We start from the raw sequence: 26221 nt of genomic DNA, 5'->3' as shown, positions 1-26221 counted from the left end.
AAAAAAGTTAGTGATTATAGAGACAAGGAAGATGAAGAATGATCACTTATTTTCATGTGTGGAGTTTTAATGTCCATATAGTACTATCTGGTATTTGCTTTTTAAAGTGAATTGCACTTTAGACTTTGAACTAAGTTTACTTTTAATTGTAGTTGTTTTGGTTATATATATATAACTTAGGTCCTAGGCCTTTGATGGCTGAACGACTTTGAGTTTTTGCTTTTTAATTATCTTTTAATTAATTAGATTCAAAATTAAAAGTTACTATAATAGATACTTCATCAAACAATTAAACTTTAGTTTTATAACGATCAACAAAGAAAATAACTTCAATATCATCCCTTTTTGGATCATGTTAAAAATGATCATTTTTTTCCTTTTCAAAATGCTTTATATATTATAGAAATCATATTTCAAAAAATCTCTCAAGACCAACGAAATATCATAACAAAGAATAACTCTATTATAAAGATATTTTTAGTGATTGTGAGTGTTGATTTCTGTTATTTATAACATTATATCTAAATTTAGTTAATTCAATTAATAATTGATCACTAATCATCGATTTATTCAGAAGAAACAAATTAAGAAAGTTATTTTTTTAACCAATCTTAATTCATAAATTTAATAATGTGCCTGATAAACAAGCTCTTATAATATTTTGTATTTCTTGTTTTTCTATAAAATTTATATTAAAATTTGACAAACATAACTACATCATAAATTAAAAGAGTAGTTCAAAAGAAAAATATAATAAAAATAATGTCCACTAACCTATCCCACTATGTTTTAAAATTATAATCACTATCTTGAAATTTCATATTTCACATTTATTATTATTATACGAGTTATTATTGTTCAATTTTTATTTATCGATTTTGAATATCTAAAATGACAAAAAACTTGGTTATTTGTGAAATTTTCTCAAGAATATAATATGAGTGGCTAAAGTTGTAATCACTATACGGCATACGCCCAAATATTGGGCTTAATGTTCAACAAAGGCCTGTTAGGGTTTTGTCGGAGGAAAATATAGAAATTTGTTCACTTCAAAACTTTGTGTTTTTAACCCTTCGCCATTTCTGTTCTCTTCAACAGATCAGCAACGACGGTGCCGGTGACCGAAAAGTATGGTGCATGTTTCCTTTTATCGCAACTGTAAGTATTCAATTTTGAAAAAATTCATTCTCTTTCCTTGTTCCTACGCGATGTGTATGCTAAATGTCTCTATGTATGTACTTCAGCCAATTATACACAATGAAATCTTCTTTGTTTTTATTGTTTAGATGCTAAATGTCTCTAGGTATGTTGTTTTGTTGTTATTGTTTGTTTTTAGATAGTAGAGAGCATGATCCTTGATCTAAGAGTTAGATAAAGTTTGAACTTAAAATGGACATTTAATTGCAACTCTGTGGTGTAGAAATTTTAGTTGTTCTGTAAAAACATGAGTAAATAGCTTAGCCTTGCGCAGGTTTTAAATCTGTTGCTCTTATCCTGTTTGTATATTTCTGCAACTTAAGAAAAGAAAGGTTTCTATCTTTGTTTAGGACCAACCATTTTGACTTTGTCACATACCTGACAAAAAATCTAGAATGATGAGCAATTTAGTTGGAATAATGTAAAGTGTCTTTTATATGTACTGATGATATATTCAATTCAATTAGAAAAAATCAGCTACTTGGTCATTGTCCAATTAATCTAGGTTCTGTTGGTGATTAGATGCACTGTCTTGTATACAAATTTGAAGGTTGTGCTGGTGTTCTTGGTTGGTCAAGATATATAATTGAAAAGTTTAAATATTTATTGTGATTCTATTACAGTGTGACATTTTATTAGACCACCATTTCTTAATGATTAGTTGATAACAGGATTTGTGTGCATCACCACTCTTTGATAATCTAGTAGTCTTCGGAGATGAGTTTATTACGAGCAAAAGACTCATATTCCTACGGGTAATACTAAGTAGTTGGGATTAAGGCTCAATCCTGTTGGTGCAGTAACGTATTCTTTTAGGAGTTACTTTGGTTCCTTTTGAGAGATTTGTTTGTCAATATTGTTATAACTATAGCATCTAGAAATCCCCTTGTTGGAGACCCTAATTAGCCTTAAGAAACAATTTTTTGAGTGTGGGAATAAAATAGTTCAAAGGGAATTGATGAATAGAGTTGATTCAAGTGGTCAAGCCAAATAAATTGGGATTCAAGTATTAGTAGCAGCATTTGTTATACTAGTCAATGGATATATTTAGCATTGTTTGCAATTTATATTTTTGCTATTATATGTAGATGCTAATGTTGTATACAAACAGTGTTGCTATTGACATTTATTGTCCATACTTTCTTGACCTTTGATGCTTAATTCAGATAGGAAGACCTTTAAGAAGCCTTGACGCCCTTATGAGAAGGAGCGATTGGATGCAGAGTTGAAGCTTGTTGGAGAATATGGACTGAGGTGCAAGAGGGAGCTTTGGAGAGTTCAGTATGTCTTGAGCCGCATCAGGAATGCCGCAAGAATGCTTTTGACCTTGGATGAGAAAGACCCACGCCGTATTTTTGAAGGTGAAGCACTCTTGAGAAGGATAAACAGATATGGATTATTGGACGAGAGCTAGAACAAGCTTGATTATGTCTTGGCCCTCACTGTGGTGAACTTTCTTGAGCATCGTCTCCAAACCCTTGTCTTTAAGACTGGCATGGCTAAGTCAATCCACCATGCTAGAGTGCTCATTCGACAAAGGCATCAGGTATTAACATATTACAGTTTTAGTGACATAGTTCAAATATATAAGTTTAGCTATTTTTCTTTTTGAACATCTCTGAAGGCCTACTAAGATATCCTCACCTTGACACAGTAATTCCAAGTCTGGTGTTGCTGAACATTGATCAGTATGCATTTTGTGAAGATTATTTGTTGATTTGTATTGCTGGGAGGTTTAACTTGTCTTGATTTTGGAAGTATCATACAATTCAATAATCTCTAATTATCATTGTGCAAATTCTTACTGAAATAAGCCATATAGTTATAGTGAAGTTGTGAGTACTTGCACAAATTGAAATACATTGCAGTATGTTAAACTGTTTTCTTATCTTCCACTTTTGAATTTTTTTAATCCAAGGAAATGAAAGAAAGAATTGTGTTTCAATTATTGTCATTGTTTGTGTAGTGTTGATAGATCAAAATTCATGAAGCTTGAACGGGTTCTAAAGAAATTATTTTCATGAAAGCTTGAATGACCCTATTTTTCACCAGTATAGGAACAGACTCCAATCAACCTCAAGTCAATCATCATGAGGAGTTGGGTTCCTTCTTATATCTTTTACTGCATGATTTTTACAAAGTAGTAGTGGATGGATCACTTGTTCTTTATTTAGAACTTATGTTAACATAAACACATTTGTTTTGCCTGCTCATTTTGGATTTTCTCAATCTCTCACTTTGGGCTATTTATCTGTTTTATCAATATGTGAAATATGTTTCCACAATCTAATGATGTTTGTCATGCAGAGTTGGTAGGCAAGTGGGGAACGTTACTTTTTTCATGGTGAGAGTGGACTCCCAGAAGCACATTGACTTCTCGCTCACTAGTCCTATCGATGGTGGGCGCCCTAGAAGAGTGAAGCAAAAGAACCAGAAATCTACTGCAAAGAAAGCAGATGGTGGTGATGGAGGCGATGAAGATGAAGAATAAACGTTATGTTTATTTACGTTTGGGTGTTTCACATCTGCCTATGTTGTGTACTTTCTTGTTTTATGTTTTTGCAATTTAATCTACCTTTAATATATTAGAAATGTTTTTGATAGAGGTGGAGAGAATTTTGAGTATGGATTTAGCACTTGTCAAGTACTCAGTTAGACTTTGGTCTAACTTTATAGTATTAAGAGGAACTGTGTGCAAGATGGAATATTAGATTCTCCTCTTATCCCTTTTCCCTTCATTAGACACTGAATTGGGGTTTACTTGGATCTAATTTCCACATAAATAACAACACCTAGTAGTATACTGTATTCTGATTTTTGATTCGTGGGCTTTATTTACATATGCAACACACTGAGTGTAGTCCACTAAATGGTGGTATTAAAGAGTATATTGTATGCAAATGTTACCTTTACCTCATATTAAGTGAGGTTGTATTTAATACATCTTTGATTCAAGAAAAAATAATCTAAGGTCATCCTAAAAAAGAATTGAATACAGGGTATATCAAATAGTATATCTATGAGATAACATATTTAGAAACCACATATGTAAGTGTGAACTGTAAGCCGTTTCAAGGTGAATCTGGTAAGGCCAGTTCTCTAAGCATTTATTAATCAAAACGTGTTCATGGTTGAAACGAGTTAAATAATGAGAACCAAAAACAGTTCAAAGATTGATTGTGTGACTTAGGTTGTCTAGGTATACACCAAAGCTCGAAAGTTCAAAGATATCAAATCTATCGATTGTTTGAGTATATCCGATATATGTTCACTACGGAAAATTTAAAGAAAACCTACTTATTCAGATGCAATTAATCATTACTTGCGAGACACACAAGTTTTTCATGCATATGTTTTAACAATATTCCCCATTCATGTGGAGGATTATTGAGTTTTAGCAAAGGTGCGAATGGAAAACAAGAATGAATGAGAAATTGGGAAATGTGGGGAAACCAATTTAGAAGGAGAATGAAAAGTCTTTGAAAAGGAAAAGTCATTTCTCCCATATTGGTAGAAAAAAGGAAAAAATGTTGTCCTTATATTAGAAAAAACTTCCTTTAGCTTTTAAAGAGTTAAGTACAAGGTGTCCCCTCATGCCGTCATCGTCGTTCACTCGTCCTCGACTTCGGCTTTGGCTTTGACAAATTATGCTATTGAATGATAGTTTTTAGGCAAAAATTATTTAATCAATCTCATAAATTAATTTCATTTTTCTTAAAAATTAATTCATAATGTTAATTAATTAATTTCGCGTAACATAATTGTTTGAAAATTCGCGTAGTGGTAAAGTTGTTCAGAAGGGACTTGTTCCTTCCGAACAGACACTTCTTTTCCCAAAAGACACAAACGCTCTGGAAAGACATGTCTGAACATATGTGTTCACACTCTTGTCCTAACAGACGCGTTCCTTGCTGCAGTTGGCTATAAATAGAGAGATTTCTCTCATTTTTCAAACACTAAAAATTTTCTCTCTTCTGCACACATTTTCTTACAAATCAAATTGTCGATCAACTGAGTTTGTGTGTGCTCGTTACTTTTTTTTTTTAGTTCGCTGAAATTATTAAAGTTTGAGGTACCGCTACTTCGTTAATAGTTAATCCATCTTATCTTGGAAGGAATTAATCTACAACCTTGTGTACTTAAGGGGATTAAATTTCTTAAGGATACACGGTGGGTTTTGTGCACTCAGATTATTTATTTTCTGTCTATGGGTTTTGTGCACTCAGATTATTTATTTTCTGTCTATGTCATTTTTTCTGTTTCTGTTTTTACTAACCTGAATACAAGAGATAACAAGCTTAAGAAAATTTAACATTTGTTTCTGTACTTGAGGTCTCTGGAGATTAAAACCTTACTGATTTTCTATTATGTTTGAATTTTAAAATTCATTGGAATAACATTTAGAAGAACATAAAAATTTCATCGTTAAATCAGAAGCATGTTGTATAAAGATTTATTCTTTACTGTTAGTATTTCATATACTAAATTGTCTGCCATTTGTGACAGAAAAATGACTAATTCAAGTCAAGTAAATGTTGGAACAATGAGTGTTGCAACAACATCGCTTGCACACAATCGTTCAACTGCTGCCCTTATATCGGCTGAGAAACCTGCAAAGTTTTATGAAGTCTACTTTAAGAGATGGCAGAAGAAAATGTTCTTATATTTGACTACGTTGAGTCTGCAGAGGTTCATTAGAGAGAACGTTCATATTCTGTCGGATGAAACTCTGGACGAAGAACGATTCTTGGTAACAGAAGCATGGAAGCATTCATATTTTTTGTGTAAAAATTATATTATGACTGGCTTGCATGATGATGTATACAATGTGTACAGTAGTGTGAAGACCTCAAAAGAACTCTAGATGCTTTGAAAAAGAAGTACAAAACAAAGGATGTCGGAATGAAGAACAATGGCAAAATTTCTGGACTATAAAATGATAGACAGTAAGACTGTTGTCACCCAAGTTCAAGAGCTGCAGGTCATAATCAATGTTGAACTTATTAAGTTTGTTCTTAATACTCACATAATATTTAATGTAGGATTGATTGTGGATGATGTTTTTCAAGTGGCGCCGATAATTGAGAAGTTGCCTCCATCGTGGAAGGACTTCAAAAACTACTTGATAACGCAAGGAAATGATTGTTAAAGATCTCATGGTAATGTTGAGAATCGAAGAGGATAACAAGGCCGCAGAAAAGAGGTCACGTGGTAATTCAGCAATATCTGGAGTAAATATTATTGAAGAAGATCCCACAAAATCAAGGAAAAGAAAGAAAACATCTAGATCGATGAGCAATCCTCCTAAGAAGAAATTCAACGGAAACTGCTTCAATTGTGGCAAACGTAGTCATAGGGTTACTGAATGTCGGGGTCCTAAGAAGGACAAGAAGAAGAATCAAGCAAATTTGGTTGAATCTAAAGAAGAGATGGATGATCTCTGTGCAATGTTTTCAGAATGGAACTTGGTTGGAAATCCAAGAGAATGGTGGATAGATTCTGGTGCCTCATTCATGTGTGTGCCAACAAAGAATTATTTTCATCATATACTCCAGCCCCAGCAGACGAGAAGTTGTTTATGGCGAACTCCGATGCTGCAAAGGTGGAAGGAATGGCAAGATCTACTTAAAGATGACCTTGGGCAAGGTGGTGACTTTGAACAGGGTCTTGTATGTTCCGAAACTTCGAAAGAACTTAGTGTCTATACCAGTTTTGAGTAAGTACGGATTCAAATGTGCATTCGTTTCAGATAAAGTTATAGTGAGTAAGAATGTGATGTATGTAGAAAAAGGTTACCTCACTAAGGGCCTCTTCAAACTCAATGTAATTGCAGTTAATATGAATAAAGATTATGCTTCTTCTTACTTGCTTGAGTCAAAATGTTTATGACATGAACGTTTGGAACATATCAATAACAAAACATTGCGAAAACTGATTAACTTAAATGTTTTGCCTAACTTTGAGTGCAATAAATCAAAATGTCAAGTTTGCGTTGAATCTAATTATGCTAAGCATCCTTATAAATCTATTGAAAGTAATTCATATCCCTTAGAACTGATTCACATTGTGACCTGAAGTCAACACCATGTCGTGGTGGAAAAATATTTCATAACTTTTATTGACAATTGCACTAGATATTGTTATGTCTATTTGTTAAATGGTAAGGTTGAAACAATAGTTGCATTTAGGCAATATAAGTTGAAAATCAGTTGGATAAAAAGATAAAAATGATCAGAAGTGATAGAGGTGGAGAATATAAATTTTTATTTGAAGAAATATGTCTAGAAAATGGAATCATCCATCAAACTATTTCCCCTTACTCTCCTCAATCTAATGGAACTGCGGAAAGGAAAAACCGAACTTTAAAGGAAATGATGAATGCATTACTTATAAATTCAGGTTTACCACAAAACTTGTGGGGGAAGCTATCCTTACAGCAAATCGAACTCAATAAAGTGCCTCACAACAAGACACATGTTATTCCATATGAGAAATGGAAAGGTAGAAAACCCAACTTGAAATATTTCAAAGTATGGAAATGTCTGGCCAAAGTCCAAGTTCCTATACATAAGAGGGTCAAAATAGGACCTAAGACTATGGATTGTGTATCAATTGGATATGCCATAAATAGTAAGGCATGTCGATTTTTTATTCATAAGTCTGAACATATGGATATTCATGATAATACGGCAATGGAATCAAATAATGTTGAATTCTTTGAACATATCTATCTATATAAAACTAGATTTGAGTTATCTAGTGAAAGGTCTAATCGACCTCGGGAAGAACCAAAAGAGAATGTACCTAATGAAGAGAGTCCAAAACGTAGTAAACATCAAAGGACATCTACTTCATTTGGATCTGATTTTGTAACATTCCTCTTTGAAAGTTAGCCTCAAACATTCAAGGAAGTTATGTTGTCTACTGACTCAACCTTTTGGAAGGAGGCTGTCAATAGTGAGATTGAGTCAATCTTAAGCAATCATATTTGGGAGTTGATTGATCTTCCTCTAGGAAACAAACTTCTAGGTTCAAAATGGGTTTTCAAAAGGAGGATGAAAGATGATGGAACTATTGACAAATACAAAACAAGACTTGTTGTCAAAGGCTTTAGACAAAAAAAAGGTCTTGATTATTTTAAAACATACTTGTGACTAAGATTACATCAATTCGGATGATAATTGCCCTATCTGCAATATACGGTCTTGAAATCCATCAAATGGGTGCGAAAACCGTCTTCTTAAATGAAACGCTGGAGGAAGAGATTTACATTGGGCAACTTAAGGGCTTTGTAGTTCCTGGTAAAGAAAAGAAAATGTTCAAACTTGTTAAGTCACTTTATGGACTAAAACAAGCACCGAAACAATGGATGCAAAGTTTGATCAAACCATGTTGGCAAATGAATTTAAGATCAATGAATGTGCTAAATATGTTTACATTAAAGACGTTCCAAATCAAGAGGTCATTGTATGCATATATGTGGATGACATATTGATAATGAGTAAGGACATTGCTAATGCAAAAGCTACTAAGTGTATGATCATTAGTAAGTTTGATATGAAAGATCTAGGAGTTGCCAATTTGATATTGAAAATTAAGATTCATAAAACTCCTCATGGTCTAGCATTGTCTCAATCTCATTATATTCGTAAGGTACTTGAAAAGTTCAAATACTTGAATTTCAAAAGGGAAAAGACACCAATTGTTGTGAACTTTGATCTTGCTAAGAATAAAGGTGAAAGTTAGTCTCGATTGGATTATGCCAGAGTATTGGGAAGTTTGATGTAAGTCATGAACTATACACGACCAGACATAGCCTACACTATAAGTAAACTGAGTCGATACACAAGTAATCCCAATCAAAATCATTAGATGGAAATGAAGAGGGTTTTGGGGTACTTAGATGACACTCAAAACCATGCTTTGCAGTATAAAAAATATCCAAGAGTTGTTGAAGGATATAGTGATGCAAATTGGATTAATGAGTCAAATGAAACTAAATCCACAAGTGGATATGTTTTCACTTTTGGTGGAGGAACAATATCTTGGAAATCATCCAAACAAACATGTATAACTCGCTCTACAATGGAGTCTCAATTCAACCCCTTAGATAAAGTAGGTGAAAAAGTTGAATGGCTCCGAAATTTCTTAGAAGATATTTCGTTTTAACCCAAACCAATTACCTATATATACATACACTGTGATAGTCAAGCTGCAATAGGAAGGGCTGGAAACGTTATGTATGACGGCAAGTTTCGTCACATACGACGGAAAAACAACTCTGTTAGACAACTACTCTCTGTGGAATTATCACAATTGACTATGCAAGGTCAAAGGGTAATGTGACAGGTCTACTTACAAAAGGTATAACTAGAGAGGGAGTTGAGAGATCATCGACGGGAATGAGACTATGACCGATGACAAGTCATTGTGGCGGTAACTCTACCTAGAAGACTGGATATCTAAGATCTAGGTTCAAGAAGATCAAATAAAGTTAACGGTTCAACATTGTCAAAAAAAATTTATGGTCTATTCTCATGATGAGACAATGTCAGTAACTAGGATAAAGGCATTAAGACTTTTTTTATGATTTCTAAGTTTGATACAAGGTATATCAAATCGTGTATCTATGAGATAACACATTTAGAAACCACCTATGTAAGTGTGAAGTGTAAGCCGCTTCAAGGAGAATCTGATAAGGCCAGTTCTCTAAGCACTTATTAATCAAGATGTGTTTATGGCTGAAACGAACAAAACAATAAGAACCAAAAATAGTTCAAAGGTTGCTTGTGTGACTTATGTTGTCTAGGTATACACCAAAGCTTGACGGTTCAAAGATATCAAATCTATCGATTGATCGAGTATATCAGATATATGTTCACTACGAAAAAGTTCCAAAGGAAACCTACTTATCCAGATGCAATCAATCCTTACTTATGAGACACACAAGTTTTTTATGCATATGTTTTAACAATAGTCATTCCCCATTCATGTGGGGGATTATTGGATTTTAGCAAGGTGCAAATGAGAAATAAGAATGAATGTGAAATTGGGAAATGTAGGAAAACCAATTTGGAGGGAAAATGAAAGGTCATTTCTCCCATATTGGTAGAAAAAAGGAAAAAGGATTGTGTTTATATTAGAAAACACTTCATGTAGCTCTTAAAGGGTTAAGTAGAAGGTGCCCGCTCACGCCGTCGCCGTCGGTCACTCGGCCTCGACTTCGACTTTGGCTTTGGTAAATGATGCTATTGAGTGATAATTTTTAGGCAAAATTTATTTAATGAATCTCATTAATTAATTTCTTTTTTCTTAAAAATTAATTCATAATGTTAATTAATTAATTAACGAAATTAATTTCGCTTAACATCAAAGTTGCTCAGAAGGGATCTATTCCTCCGAACAGACACTTTTTTTCTTAAAAGACACTCAAGTTCTGAAAAGACATGTTTGAACAGATGCGTTCACACTCTTATCCTAGCAGACGCGTCCTTGCTACAATTGGCTATACATAGAGAGATTTCTCTCATTTTTCAAAGTGAAAATTTTCTCTCTTCTGCCTACATTTTCTTACAAATCAAATTGTCGAACAACTAAGTCTATGTGTGCTCTTATTGCTGTTTATTGAGTTTGCTGAAATTATTGAAGTTTGAGGTACCACTACTTCCTTAATAGTTAATCCGTTTTATCTTTGTAGGAATTAACCTACAACCTCGGGTACTTGATGAGATTAAATTTCTTAAGGATACACAGTGGGTTCTATGGACTCAAATTATTTATTTTCTGCTTATTTTATCTTTTCTATTTCTGTTTTTACTAACCTGAATACAGGAGATAACACATGTATGTACATATATTTATATATTTACAATGAGTTAAAATTAATATATAAATATATTTTGAAACACTTTTTAAATATAAATATAACTTCGGTCCTAGGCCTCTTGTGACTGGACGACTTTGAGTTTTTGCTCTTTAATTATCCTTTAATTAGTTAGATTTAAAATTAAAAGCCACTATAATAGATACTTCATCAAACAATACGATAAAACCTATGCAAGCACTCCTATTAAACGTTTAAGATCAAATAATACGGCAACAAACTTTTACATTCTTGACATTTTGGTGAAGAATTGAAGTGCTTCTTCAAATACATAGTTGCGAAAGAAATATTTTAATAATATTATATTTTGAAGTGATAGTCTAAAAGTGAAAAAATCTGAAAATTAACTGAATCGTACCGATACCAAAGAAAAATCGATATGATTGAGATGATTTTAAAAATCCAATTTTGATTATATATTATAAAATATCCGAAAAATCTATTTTTTCGGTACTTTGACTCATGTAGGATGTAATTATACTTTAGTTTTATAACGATCAACAAAGAAAATAACTTCAACATCATCCCTTTTTGGATCATGTTTTCCTCTTCAAATGCTTTATATGTTATAGAGTCTCTCAAGACCAACGAAATATCATAATAAAGAATAACTCTATTATAAAATTACTTTTAGTGATTGTGAGTGTTGATTTCTGTTATTTATAACATTATAACTAAGTTTAGTTAGTTCAATTAATAATTGATCACTTAATCACCGATTTATTCAGAAGAGACAAATTAAGAAAGTTAATTTTCTAACCAATCTTAATTCATAAATTTAATAATGTGCATGATAAATAAACTCTGATAATATTTTGTATTTCTTGTTTTTTCTATAAAATCTATACTAAAATTTGACAAACATAACTACATTATAAATTAAAAGAGTAGTTCAAAGGAAAAATATAATAAAAATAACACCCACTAACTTATCCGAATCCGACTACGTTTTAAAAATATAACCACTGTCTTGAAATTTCAGATTTCACATTTATTATTATTATCCGAGTTATTACGTTCAATTTTTATTTTATCAATTTTGAATATCTAAAATGACAAAAAACTTGGCTATTTGTGAAATTTATCTCAGGAATATAATATGAGTGGCTAAAGTTGAAATCACTATACGCCCAAATATTGGGCTTAATGTTCAACAATGGCCCGTTAGGGTTTTGTCGGAGGAAACAATATATATAGAATTTTGTACACTTTAAAACCCTTGTGTATTTTACCCTTCGCCATTTCTGTTCTCTTCAGCAGATCGGCGACGACGGTGCCGGTGACCAGAAAGTATGGTGCACGTTTCCTTTTACCGCAACTGTAAGTATTCAATTTTGTATAAATTCCTTCTCTTTTCTTGTTCCTACGCTATGTGTATGCCAAATGTCCCAATAATAAACGATGAAATCTTCGTTGATTTTGTTTCTTAGATGCTAAATGTCTCTAGGTATGTTGTTTTGTTGTTGTACTAGTTTGGTTTTAGATAGTAGAGAGCCTGATCCTTGATCTTAGACTTAGATAATGTTTGAACTTAAAATGCACATTTTAAAGATAGGTTGATAACTCTATTCATATATATGTCGAGCTGAATCGTATATACAGTTGATAGAATAGTCATGACTGTAACTCTGGTGTAGGAATTTTAGCTGTTCTGTAAAAAATTGAGTTATTAGCTCAGCCTTGTGCAAGATTTTTAGTCTGTTGCTCTTATCCTGTTTTGCATATTTCTGAACAACTGTTTTGACTTTGTCATATACTGGACAGATAAATCTTGAATGGTGAACAATTTAGTTGAAATAATGTAGAGTGCCTTTTATATGTACTGATAAATTCAATTCAATTATAAAAGATTGGATACTAGGTCATTGTCCAATTCAGCTAGGTTTTGTTGGTGATTAGATGTACTGTCTTTTATACAATTTTGAAGGTCGTCATGGCGTTCTTGGTTGGTCAAGATATATAATTGAAAAGTTCAAAATTTTTATTGTTATTCTATTACGTTGTGACATTTTATTAGACCACTATTTCTTAATGATTAGCTGATAACAGGATATGTGTGCATGACCACTCTTTGATAATCTAGTAGTCTTCGGAGATGAGTTTATAGTAGCCAAAGATTCATACTCATACCGGTAATACTATAAGTAGTTGGGATTAAGGCTCAATCATGTTGGTGCAGTACAGCATTCTTTTAGGAGTTTCTTTTGTTCGTTTCAGAGATTTGTTTGTCAATAGCGTTATAACTATGCGATCTAGAAATCCTCTTGTTGGAGATCCTAATTAGCCATAAGAGACAATTTTTTGAGTGGGGGAATAAATTAGTTCAAAGGGAGTTAATGAATAGAGAGGATTCAAACAGTCAAGCCAAATAAATTGTGATTTAAGTATTGTAGTAGCAGCATTTGTTATACTAGTCTCTGGAGATATTTACCATTGTCTGCAGTTTCTAATTTTGCTATTATATGTAGATGCTAATGTTGTATAAGAATTGTGCTGCTATTGACTTTTATTATCCATACTTTCTTAACCTTTGATGTGTAATTCAGATGGGAAAACCTTTAAGAAGCCTCGACGCCCTTATGAGAAGGAGCGATTGGATGCAGAGTTGAAGCTTGTTGGAGAATATGGACTAAGGTGCAAGAGGGAGCTTTGGAGAGTTCAGTATGCCTTGAGCCGTATCAGGAATGCCGCAAGAATGCTTCTGACCTTGGATGAGAAAGACCCACGCCGTATTTTTGAAGGTGAGGCACTCTTGAGAAGGATGAACAGATACGGATTATTGGACGAGAGCCAGAACAAGCTTGATTATGTCTTGGCCCTCACTGTAGAGAACTTTCTTGAGCGTCGTCTCCAAACCCTTGTCTTCAAGACTGGCATGGCTAAGTCTATCCACCATGCTAGAGTGCTCATTCGACAAAGGCATATCAGGTATTAACATATTACAGTTTTACTGACACAGTTCAAATAAAAAAATTAGCTCAGCCTATTTTTATTTTTGGTACTTTCTCTAATTGCAAATGTATGGTTGCAAGAATTCGAAGTGCAAAGAAAAAATTGCTTCAATGATAAAACAATATGCCATTTTTAATGTTATTAGTTGACCACTACATTTTTTATGGGAAAAGTTCTAGGTTTGAGTCATTTATTTGGCGTTCTTTTTATCAAAGAGCTCCAACATAAATTTTATGTTTTAGGTAACATAATATTTTATTTATAGAGATTGAAATTACTAAAACGAGCTATGATATAAAGGATGATGTTTGCTGTACAGTGAGGACTAGCGAAAATAGTCAAATAATCAAATCATCATCAATCTTCATCTTTGTTAATGATTGATGTGCTTTTCGAGGAAAAAATACATATTTGGGTTCTCCATTTTGTTGAAAGTCCTGAGTTCTTTGCTTTCCTTTTCAAATCCTCTGCCTAACACTTATTCGAAGATGTTCTTCTATACATTAAAGCTTCAGAACATCTCTGTATGCCCACTAAGATGCCTTACCTTGACACAATAATTCCGAGTCTGATGCTGCTGAACAGGATCAGTATGCATTTTGTGAAAATTGTTTGTTGGTCTGTATTGTTGAGAGGTTAAACTTGTCTTGAGTTTGGAAGTATTATACAATTCAATAATCTATGATTTCCATTTGTGTAGATTGTTATTGAAATAAGCCATATGCTTATAATGAAGTTGTGTAAACTTGCACAACTGAAATGCATTGCACTATGTTAAACTGCTTTACTTAATTTCCATTTCTATCCTTTGTATCAACGAAATGAAAGAAATAATTGTGTGTCAATTATTGCCATTATGTCCAAGTGTTAATAGATTAAAATTCATGAAGCTTGAACGGGTTATAAAGAAAATTAGTTTCTTAAAAGCTTGAATGACACTTTTTTTCAGCAGTACGGAACAGACTCCAAATCAGCGTCAGTCAGTCAATTACCCTGAGGGGATTGGTTCCTTATGATATCCTGTGCTCCGTGAATTTTACAAAGTAGTAGTGTATGAATTATTTGTTTTTTATATAGTACTTATATTAACATCAATACTTTGGCTGGCCTGCTCATTTTGGATTTTCTCAATCTTTCACTTTGTGCTATTTATCTGTTTTATCAGTATGTAAAATATGTTTCCACAATCTAATGATGTTTGTTATGCAGAGTTGGTAGGCAGGTGGTGAATGTTGCTTCTTTCATGGTGAGAGTGGACTCCCAGAAGCACATTGACTTCTCTCTCACTAGTCCTTTCGGTGGTGGGCGCCCTGGAAGAGTGAAGCGAAAGAACCAGAAGTCTGCTGCAAAGAAAGCAGCTGGTGGTGATGGAGACGAGGAAGATGAAGAATAAACTCTTATGTTTATTTACGTTTGGGTGTTTCACTTCTGCCTATGTTGTGTACTTTCTTGTTTTATGTTTTTGCAATTTAATCTACCTTTAATATATTAGAAAATGTTTTTGACAGAGGTGGAGAGAATTTTGAGTTTGGATTTAGCACTTGATATTAAGAGAATTTTTTTCTTGGATGGAATATTAGATTCTGCTCTTCTCCCTTTTCCCTTGTTCATTAGACACTGAATTGGGGTGTACTTGGATCTAATTTCCACACATATAACAGCACCTAGTAGTATACTGTACTCTGACATTTGGTTCCTGGACTTGATATACATATACAGCACACCCAGTGTTGCCCCTAAGTGATGGTATACAAAACGTAGATTGTATGCAAATTATACCTTTACCTCAGAGTAAGTGAAGTTGTATTTGATACATTTTCTACTCAAGAAAAAATAATCTATAGCAGTAACAACGATTCTAGATGCTAACAGAACTACAAAGAATTAACACAATAGTTGAGGTACAAAAAATTACGGATATTCTACTTTCTACTATATTAGAAGCATGAGTTAGAGATTAGGTATAAACATGTCAGTTAAATGTCATTTAAATTATATTTGAGGATATTTTAGACTTTTCATCATCAACTAAAGCTACGTGTCCTTTATGTAGCAAATTGAATTTTCCACATGTCTTCACTGCTTAGTGCTTACAATCTCTATCTTTCCCATCTCTATTCCTCAGCTTTTTTTTTCATTTCTTTGTTGTATCAGTTAGATTCAGAGAGAATCAATTGCTCGGGTGTTTTGTGTGGTAATTTTTACAAGGTGTTGTTTTTCATGGAAAATAAGTAAATTTTTTACTTATTTTTTCATGTTTGGTTGGTGAAGTAGAAAATACTTTTCGAAAAAGATTTTTAGTGTTTTATTTATGAATAAAAAATATTTTTGAGAAACACCTTTTATTTTTACTAGAGTACTTGAGAACCATTGTTGGTCCCAAGCAAATCCTCATCTTGGCTGACTACAAGAGGAAAGCCAACTCAAGCAATAATAGGCTTAAAATTTAATTAAATCCGTTCAACTCAAATACTCAACGCATAAAGTCTGGAAAAATACTCAATAGCAATATTTATAGTTTGTAACAACTCAAGGAAAAGTAAATAAATAAAGACTCCTCAATTATATCGATCTATGAAGCATCTATAGTTCAACATAGATATTAAAACATCTATAGTTCAACATGGATATTAAGACAAGACCCATAACATCCTAACAGCATTAAACTGAAACGGGAAAATCCTCTGGAATGCAAGGAGGCTCACCAAAACTAACTGGAATGTCAAATGATCTCAACGAAGCATTTGTTGATGATGTTGAACACCTGTATCTGCATCATTATAAGATACATGTTGAATGATATCAATACATTGAAAGTACGAGCATACAAGTAGAATTGGAAGCATGGGTAACTGAATTGATAAGACTGGAAGAATACTCACATCAACTCAACTTCAATACAAAAGCAACAATAAGAGATGCAATAATTAAAGCTTTATAAATAACATACGTCAACTCAAGAATGTATATAAAAATACAATAAAATACTCTTTAATATAATTTTCATTATTACGTAATTTAATGAAGTAAAACACATGTTAATTTTTTGCTCTTTCTTTTTTCTTTATTTTCTATTTATATTCGGAAAAGGGTCAAAATTGCCCCTGAACTATATGAAATAGACCATTTATACCCTTCGTTACATTTTGGGATCAAAAATGCCCCAGCAGTTATCCCAGGAGACCACAAATACCCTCAAAGAGTTAACACCCCAATTTTTTAGTGACGTGGCAAGCCACATGGGACTAATCCCTCCACCTAAGCATTGCCAACTAAGATTCACTACAAAAGAACTTGACTTTTAGTGGCGACAAAGTCGCCACAAAATCCCAAAATATTGCCACTAAAGGTTATGAGTGATTTTTAGTGGCGACTAAGGCTCCAACAACCATTCGCTAGTAAAACCTATTTTTTCAACAAAAAAATATGATAATTAATTTTCGATTGCGACCTAATTTTCTAAAATAAATAACTTGCAATATCCATATTAAAAACATCCAATATTATTACGAAAAATAATCAAAATTACTTCTCGATTCAAATCTCCTACTATATATATATAATGCATCATTGTACATTTTATACATTTACATATGACATAAAAATAAAACATATAGTGTCTTCAAACTCCTACTTAATCGATATCATATTTGGTTTTTTTAAAACAATGAAGAAAAAAACACAAAATTAGAATTTAATGTTAAAAACTTTTAGTGACGATTTTCTGGGCTTTTGTGGCGACTGTTGTTGCCGCTAAAGGTCTAGTTCTTTTGTAGTGAATCCTAGTTAGCAATGCTTAGGTGGAAGGATTAGTCCCACGTGGCTTGCCACGTCAACAAAAATTTGGGGTGTTAACTCTTGAGGGTATTTGTGGTCTCTTAGGATAACAGCAGGGGCATTTTTTATCCCAAAATGTAACGAAGGGTATAAATGGTCTATTTCATATAGTTCAGGGGCAATTTTGACCCTTTTCCGATTTATATTTAATATTCTATTCAGTTAGATTTTGAATTTAAAACAATTAAAATTGTTTGTTACCGTTTAAAATTCATCCTTATCAAAAACTGCTACTTTCAGAATATACTATATTAATATCCCTATATAATCAGTTATGGGACATAAAAACCGCCACATTTAATAAATAATTAAATATTATATATTATATAACTATTAAAATATTTAAATACGCACTTTTAAATAAAAATAGACACATGTCATCAGCTTTAACAGATAATGACAAATGTCAGCATTTTTAAAAACAATTTTTTTTTTAAAATACAATTTATAAATTAGTTAAAAATTATTTTTTAAAAAAAAATCTAGGACAGATTCTATATTTTTCAAAAGAAATTTTTTTTTAAAAAAATACTGTGGTAGTTACATATGTCTTCAATAAATTTTAAATATTATATACTTAATTAAATATTATAAATTCAAAATTTGAAAAAAAAATACGTGTTTAATATTTATCTTTATCTCACGTGTTTGTGAATTTTAACCATCTCATAAGATTTTTCATTTCTGAAATGAAGAATCATAATATATTTAGTTAGCATTAAAAGGAATACTAAATGATGAAAAAAGTAAATAGTAATAACGTAAAATAAGTCCAAAATAAATTTACTTATGATAAGCTTGAGGTTAGGGGGGGAATTAAAATATTTTATTGATGTCAAATTTCTTTCAATTAAAAATTAAATGGCTTATATGAAAAATATCACAGTATTTAAAAAATCAAGGAGAAGGGATAGTAATACAAATAACTTCTTCTTTTTTAACAAAAATGATATAATATTTGATTATAAATCCTTTCGCTTTGTTAGTAGTTGAGTGATAGGAGGAGTTAGTGCTATCTTATTTTTAGTTAGTAAAACTCTATTTAAAAAGAGTTCAATTGCTATAATTCTACAAAAGTGAATTAGTGCCTATTGAATAAAGTCCAAGTATGTTTTCTCTCCTATTTTTTAGTTTTCTGTTTTTCCATCAATTTTTTTTTAGTGTAATTGAACATGATACATACAAGTTACATAGGTTTTTTTTATAGCCAAATAATGGATTAATTATTTCTTTTTTTCTTTAAAATTCATATGGAAGAAATTTCGTGCATTATCAACTTTTTAAAAAGTTCTTACTACAAATTTAATGATTTTTTTTAAACATGAATAAAAATATTTTTTAAAAGTATAATATGAGATAAAATTATATTCAATAGATGGAAATTATAAAATGTAAATAGATAAATAGTCAATCGATATCTCATTTTTTAGTGTAAGAAAATGAAGCGAATAACTTTTTCTTAGATGAGAAAGTGTTTTTTAATTCAAAAATAAAATAATTATAACAATCAAATTCTTAAATTTTTTATACCACATAATTAAAATCTCAATAAATACAAAGAGGAGGGAGGGGGGGGGGGATGGAGGGAGGAGGAAGTAGGATATTTTGAATTAATTTTGAGAATATAATAAAGTTGTTAAATAATATACATATCATTGTCCATAAACTGAAGAGAAGCGAACAATAATATAAAATTTAAAATTTTTAAACCCATGAGTAAACAAAATAAATAAATTTGTTTAAAATTAATATTATTAATATACTAATTCTAAATAGTGAACAATATAATAAAGAAAAATATGAGACAAAAAATTATTTGATAATCACATGATTTGTTGTTGGACTTGTAAGGTAATATAATTTAACAAACACAAATAAGATATTACAATCTAAATTAATTAGAAATAGTATTTTCTCATTATCCGCGCATCGCGCGGGTACGTATACTAGTATATATCTATGAGACAATACACTTGATACACTAGTGTGTTTGATATTGACTTATTTGATGAATATATATGTACATATATATTTGTGCGATTCTGAGTTCATATGCGTGAGTTATGCCCATTGGAAGTTGGACCGTTCAAATAAAGAAAAAGTTGGGCAAATCTGGTGCACCAGGCCGCGTTGCTGTAACATCTCGCAAATTGAAATAGCTAGGAAGAAGCTAAGAACTGGAAATAGCCATTTTTGGAAAGAATGAAAAATCTGGAAAATTGTTTTTAAGTTAGGAAAAGTGAGTTTTTGGTCAACTTCAAACGACCATAACTCCTAGCTCAAGATGAGTTAGGTGTAAATCCAGATATGGTTGGAAATCTCTTGGAATGATCTTTCCAACGCCGCCAAGTTTGCGCGATTCCGAGTTTGTAGGAGTAAGTTATTCCCTTTGGAAGTTGGGTTGTTGGATTAAGGAAATGTCCAATCCGGATTTTTAAGGGGTATTTTAGTCTTTTCACTGCCCTATTATTTTAATCCATTTTATGGAGTTTAATAGGGGTCAAATCAGATTTTAGTTAGTTTTCAAATTTGGGATTTCACACTAGGGCTAAGGAGAAAGGAGAAGAGAAAAGAAAAAGGAGAAAAGGGCAAATTCATTAAGATCGATCAAGAAAGTTGGTGTTTTCGTCAAGGATTTACTTCTACCAGGTATGTGAGTCTCTCATAATGTTGGAATCGTTCTCCCATGTGCGAAGCATATTATTTCAGTTTGGATTCGCCCTAAAAGCGTTTGAATATTAATGATCTTGATCTATTCTTGATTTCATATGTTGTTCTTGAATTTGACTGAGTTGGGAAGTTTTTGAGTTCGTTACGTCGCATTATTGAGCCGTTTCGAGTTAGGTTCTTAGGTACAATTGTTGAGTATCTTTATCTAAAAGTAATTTAAGAAAAAGAACCGAGTTTGGGTGAATTGGGGCTGGAAAATGAAGAAGAAATTTCGTTGAACGAATTTGGGAGGTGGTGGCGCGTCGCGGAGCTGGTTCCCAGAAGTGGGAATTTTCGTTTCACGTCGTAGAGCCGTCACGAAGTCCTCTGCCTCAGAAAGTCATTTTCGAAACCAAGATTTAATTATGCCTCCGCGTCGTGGACCCACCTTCAAATATTTATTTTCGGTATTTTCTCTTTCAGCTATCTAAAATCATTCCTAAACATCATGAGATCTTTCCAGTTACAAATCACAATCCTTGAATTCATAATTCAATTCAAGGACCAATTAAGAGTCAAGTCAAGAGCATTTAAGATCAAAATCATGAGAAGTCAAGAGTCAAGTTAAGAGAAGTTCATAAAGTTTTCCAAAAGTCTTTTGCAAATGTGTTAACTTTGTTTTAAGACTTAAGTTTTGAGTTCAGTAAAGAGTAAAGTTGAAGTTCATTTCTTCAAAAGTATATGGGGACTAAGTATTCCTAAACAGATTTTAAATGTTTTCACATTTAAATAAGAACGGTAACTGAGATTTCCAGAGAGCCTTCGGGCTAGTTTTCAGAAAAGAGTAATAGCTTTCTAAATGAAGCGAGAAGGGAAACTGAGATTTCCAAGATAGCCTTTGAGCTAAGTTTTGAGCACTAATCTCAAATCAGAGAAGAAGTATGTTTTTAAAACATAAGAGCTAGTATATTTTGGGAGTAGTATTAAGCACCGAATTGGGGACGAGCATGAGTTCAGATAACTTACGTCACCATAAAACCATGTAGCCACCATGGGTAGAAAAAAATCATACTTTTTAGATGAATCCTTTTCGAAATAGACTAGTGGATCCATTAGGCAATTCAGGTCATATACCTTTGACAGGGTATATGATGCACTGGCAGTGTGACGTAGATCGTTGTATCATCACTATAGCTCTTATGTGATGGTTGTCGGTTAGAGAAACTCCCACATAAGTTATTGTATTTTATACATATCATTTTTTTTTGTATTTTTACATACATCTCAGAGTTCATATTGTATCTTTGCATACATACAGAGTTATTATTGTATTTATAAATACACATAGTTGAAAACCATGTTTTAAATAGCTTTTCTTTATATTGCACTTGTTTTAAAACTACTTTATATTGAAATGAGTTCAGTGATGTTGAGTTGAGTTGAGCCAGATAGGTTCTTCAATTTCCTTTCAGTTTCTTTTCAAACTTAAGTTGTGTTTAGCATTCCAACTTGCATACTCGTCCATTCAATGTACTGATGCCAGTTGGCCTTCATCTTATTATGATGCAAACACAGGTAACTAGGATCGGCATCTGGCGCATCGTTGATCCAGTGAACAGTTCAGAGTCTGGTGGTGAGCCTCTTTTCATTTCATAGGACTCATATTCATTGCTTTCAGTTTTAGTAATTGTTCATTAGGATGTCGTGGGCCTGTCTTGACATCCATCTTAGTTGTTTAGAGGCTTCATAGACAGATAGACAGTCAGTTAGTCAATTCAGTTGTCTTTACTCTTCATTTCATATGTTAAAGACTTGAGTTTGCCTTAATGGCCAATTGAATGTTCCTTTATAACATTCTAGTTACTTCATAAATGTGTATGTGATGAGTTAAGTCTTTCGCTGAGTTAGTAAGCCAGACCAAGGGTTCGTTTGAGGCCAGCAATGGTCTTCTAGTGCCAGCCAAGTTCTGGGTGTAGACTCCAGGCGTGACAAACTTGGTATTAGAGCACAAGTTCAAGAGTCTTAGGGAGTCTATGAAGTTGTGTCTGTAGAGTCCTAGTTATCGGTGTGAAGCACGCCACATCTATAATTAGAAGGTTGCAACATTTAGGAATTTCTTCACTTCCTTTACACTTATTTCGTGCGTTAGAGTTTAATCTCTAAAAGTTTCCCTCTAATTCGTGCTTGCGCATGCTTCAGATAATCATGCTTCCACGAAGAGCAGTCAAAAGTCGTCCAGCTAGGAGGAATGTTAAGGAACAAGATTTACCCAATGCACCTTAAGTGCAACCTCAAGGGGAAGTTACCAATGCTGAATTATGTGAGGCTATAAGGATGCTCAGTCAAGTTGTGACCAATCAAGCTTGGCAGCAAAGAGGAGCTCGACAGGAAGAGGCTGACACTTCAAGAATTCGTGAGTTCTTGAGGATGAATCGTCCAAGCTTCACTGGTTCAAGCACTACTGAGGATCCATAGAACTTCACTGAGGAACTGAAAAAGGTTTTCGAGGTGATGCATGTTGCTGACACTAAACGGGTTGAGCTAGCTGCATATCAATTGAAGAATGTTGCTAGGACTTGGTTTGACCAATGGAAGGAGGGTAGAGCTGAGGATGCACCGCCTACGAGTTGGGCTTGTTTTGAGGAAGCTTTCCTGGGGCGTTTCTTTCCCCGAGAACTGAAAGAGGCCAAGGTATGTGAGTTCCTCACACTTAGGCAGGATTCTCTGAGTGTTCATGAATATGGGTTAAAGTTCACCCAACTATTCCGTTATGCTCCGGAGATGGTTAAGGACATAAGAAGTAAAATGAGCTTGTTTGTTGCTGGGTTGGGCTGTCTATCAAGCAAAGAGGGCCGGACATCAATGCTTATTGGGGACATGGACATTTCGAGGTTAATGGTCTAGGTGCAGCAGGTAGAGGAAGAGAAGATGAGAGATAGAGATAAGTTCAAGAACAAAAGGGCTAAGACAAGGAATGAGTTCGGGCAGCAGAAGAGTAATGCCAATCGGTCATCTTTCCAATAGAAACAAAAGGGACCTGCTCCATCATCTTCTAGTGCACCTACACCTGAGAACAATGGTGAGTACTATGGTCAGAATTCCAGAGCTAAACCTACCTATTCTCAGGGTAGTGTAGCACAAGGAGGTAGTAAGCCTCCTGCCTGCACCAAGTGTGGTAGGAACCATTCAGGTATTTGTCGTGAGGGCTCCACTGGTTGTTTCAAGTGTGGTCAGACTAGACATTTCATGCGAGATTGTCCAAAGAACAACCAGGGAAATGATAATGTGGGGAAATAGAGCCTAGTCTTCTTCAGTTGCTCCACCAGACAGAATTACACCTAAAGGGGCTACTTCCGGTACTGACGGAGGAACAAATAGCTTATATGCTATCAACCGTCGCTAAGAGCAAGAGGATTCACCAGATGTTGTCACTGGTATGATTCAAGTCTTTGACTTTACTGCTTATGCTTTGCTAGATCCAGGAGCGAGTTTATCTTTTGTAACTCCATATGTTGCTATGAACTTTGATGTTATTCCTGAGCAACTTAGTGAACCATTCAGTGTCTCTATGCCTGTTGGTGAGTCTATTCTAGTAGAGAGAGTCTATCGTGATTGTCCCATTTTCGTCAATCACAAGAGTACCATGGCTGATTTAATTGAGTTAGACATGGTATATTTTGATGTCATTCTTGGTATGGACTGGCTTCATACCTGTTATGCCTCAGTTGATTGTAGAACTCGAGTAGTCAAGTTTTAGTTTCCAAATGAGCCAGTCTTAGAGTTGAAAAACAGTTCAGCAGTGCCTAAAGGTTGTTTCATTTCGTACCTTAAGGCAAGGAAGTTAGTTTCTAAGGGTTGTATCTATCACTTAGTCCGAGTTAATGACTCAAGTGCTGAGGTATCTCCTATTCATTCAATTCCAGTAGTAAAAGAGTTTCCAAATGATCTTCCTGGAGTCTCTCCTGAGAGAGAGATAGACTTCGGTATAGATCTTCTTTCAGATACTCGTCCAATATCTATTCTTCCATATAGAATGGCACCAACAAAGTTGAAAAAGCTTAAGGAGCAGTTAAAGGATCTCTTAGATAAGAGCTTTATTTGACCAAGTGTCTCACCTTGGGGTGCTCCAGTCTTATTTGTGAGAAAGAAAGATGGTTCCCTTAGGATATGTATAGATTACCATCAGTTGAACAAGGTTACCATCAAGAACAAGTATCCTCTTCCAAGGATTGATGATCTTTTCGATCAGCTTCAGGGTGCTTCTTGTTTCTCGAAAATTGACCTCAAATCAGGTTACCATCAGTTGAGAGTAAGAGAATGTGATATTCCAAAGACAGCTTTCAGGACCCGTTATGGTCATTATGAGTTTATGGTCATGTCGTTCGGTTTAACCAATGCACCTGCAGCGTTCATAGACCTTATGAATAGAGTATTCAAACCTTATTTAGATATGTTTGTTATCGTCTTCATTGATGACATACTAATCTATTCAAGGAATGAAGAAGATCATGCTAGTCATCTCAGAATAGTTCTTCAAACTTTGAGAGACAAGGAGTTATATGCTAAATTCACTAAGTGTGAATTTTGGCTTGAGTCTGTGGCATTCTTAGGCCATATTGTGTTAGGAGAGGGAATTAAAGTTGATACTCAGAAAATTGAGGCAGTTCAGAATTAGTTTAGACCCACATCTCCAACTGATATTAGGAGTTTCTTGGGTTTAGCTAGCTATTATAGAATGTTTTTAGAGGGGTTCTCGTCTATTTCATCCCGTTTGACCAAGTTAACTCAGAAGACAGTGAAATTTCAATGGTCTGAAGCTTGTGACAAAAGCTTTCAAGAATTGGAAAAGAGGTTGACTACTACCCCAGTTTTAACCTTACTAGAATGTACTCAAGGTTTTGTGGTGTATTGTAATGCATCTAGAGTTGGTTTGGGTTGTGTCTTAATGTAGAATGGCAAAGTTATAGCTTATGCCTCCAGACAGTTGAAAGTTCATGAGAAGAATTACCTAACCCATGACTTAGAGTTGACTGTTGTAGTTTTCGCTTTGAAGATATGACGTCATTATTTGTATGGTGTTCATGTTGATATATTCATTGATCATAAGAGCCTTCAATATGTGTTCACTCAGAAAGAGCTTAATCTCAGACAAAGGAGGTGGTTAGAATTACTCAAAGATTATGACATGAGTATTCTTTACCGCCTAGGTAAGGCTAATGTGGTTGCTGATTCTTTAAGTAGGTTTTCTATGGTAGTATCGCCCATGTTGAGGAAGAAAAGAGAGAGTTAGCAAAACATGTGCACAGACTTGCACACCTGGGAGTCAGACTTATGGATTCCACAAAAGGAGGAATAGTGGTGACAAATGGGGCAAAGTCATCATAAGTGTCAGAAGTGAAAGAGAAGCAACACCAATACCCCATTTTTCTAGACTTAAAAGAAAATGTTCATAAGCAAAGAGTATTAGCTTTTGAACAAGGGGGAGATGGTGTATTAAGATATCAAGGTAGACTATGTGTACCAATGGTGGATGGACTCCAAGAAAGGATCATGCAGGAAACTCATAGCTTTAGATATTCCATTCATCCGGGTTCCACAAAGATGTATCGCGATTTGAGAAAAGTGTATTGATGGAATGGCATGAAGAATGGCATTGCAGAGTTTGTTGCTAAGTGTCCAAATTGCCAACAAGTGAAAGTAGAG

General features: G+C 33.6%; 1 protein-coding gene and 1 pseudogene across 1 annotated transcript; both read left to right on the top strand.

The window, feature by feature from the left end:
- The first annotated feature begins 1130 nt into the window (after positions 1–1130).
- Positions 1131–3879, top strand: LOC125864505 (40S ribosomal protein S9-2-like; annotated as a pseudogene).
- An 8364-nt stretch (positions 3880–12243) lies between these two features.
- On the top strand, positions 12244–15606 carry LOC125864488 (40S ribosomal protein S9-2). Its single transcript, XM_049544510.1, has 3 exons — positions 12244–12400; positions 13627–14008; positions 15242–15606. The coding sequence occupies exons 1-3, from the start codon at positions 12373–12375 to the stop codon at positions 15423–15425; spliced, it is 594 nt and encodes a 197-aa protein (XP_049400467.1). The 5' UTR covers positions 12244–12372; the 3' UTR covers positions 15426–15606.
- Positions 15607–26221: the final 10615 nt, after the last annotated feature.

Source organism: Solanum stenotomum, chromosome 1 (genome assembly GCF_019186545.1).
Source record: "Solanum stenotomum isolate F172 chromosome 1, ASM1918654v1, whole genome shotgun sequence".
NCBI lineage: Eukaryota > Viridiplantae > Streptophyta > Magnoliopsida > Solanales > Solanaceae > Solanum > Solanum stenotomum.
The sequence above is the reverse complement of the archived record's forward strand: the minus strand, read 5'-3'. Positions and strand labels throughout refer to the sequence as shown.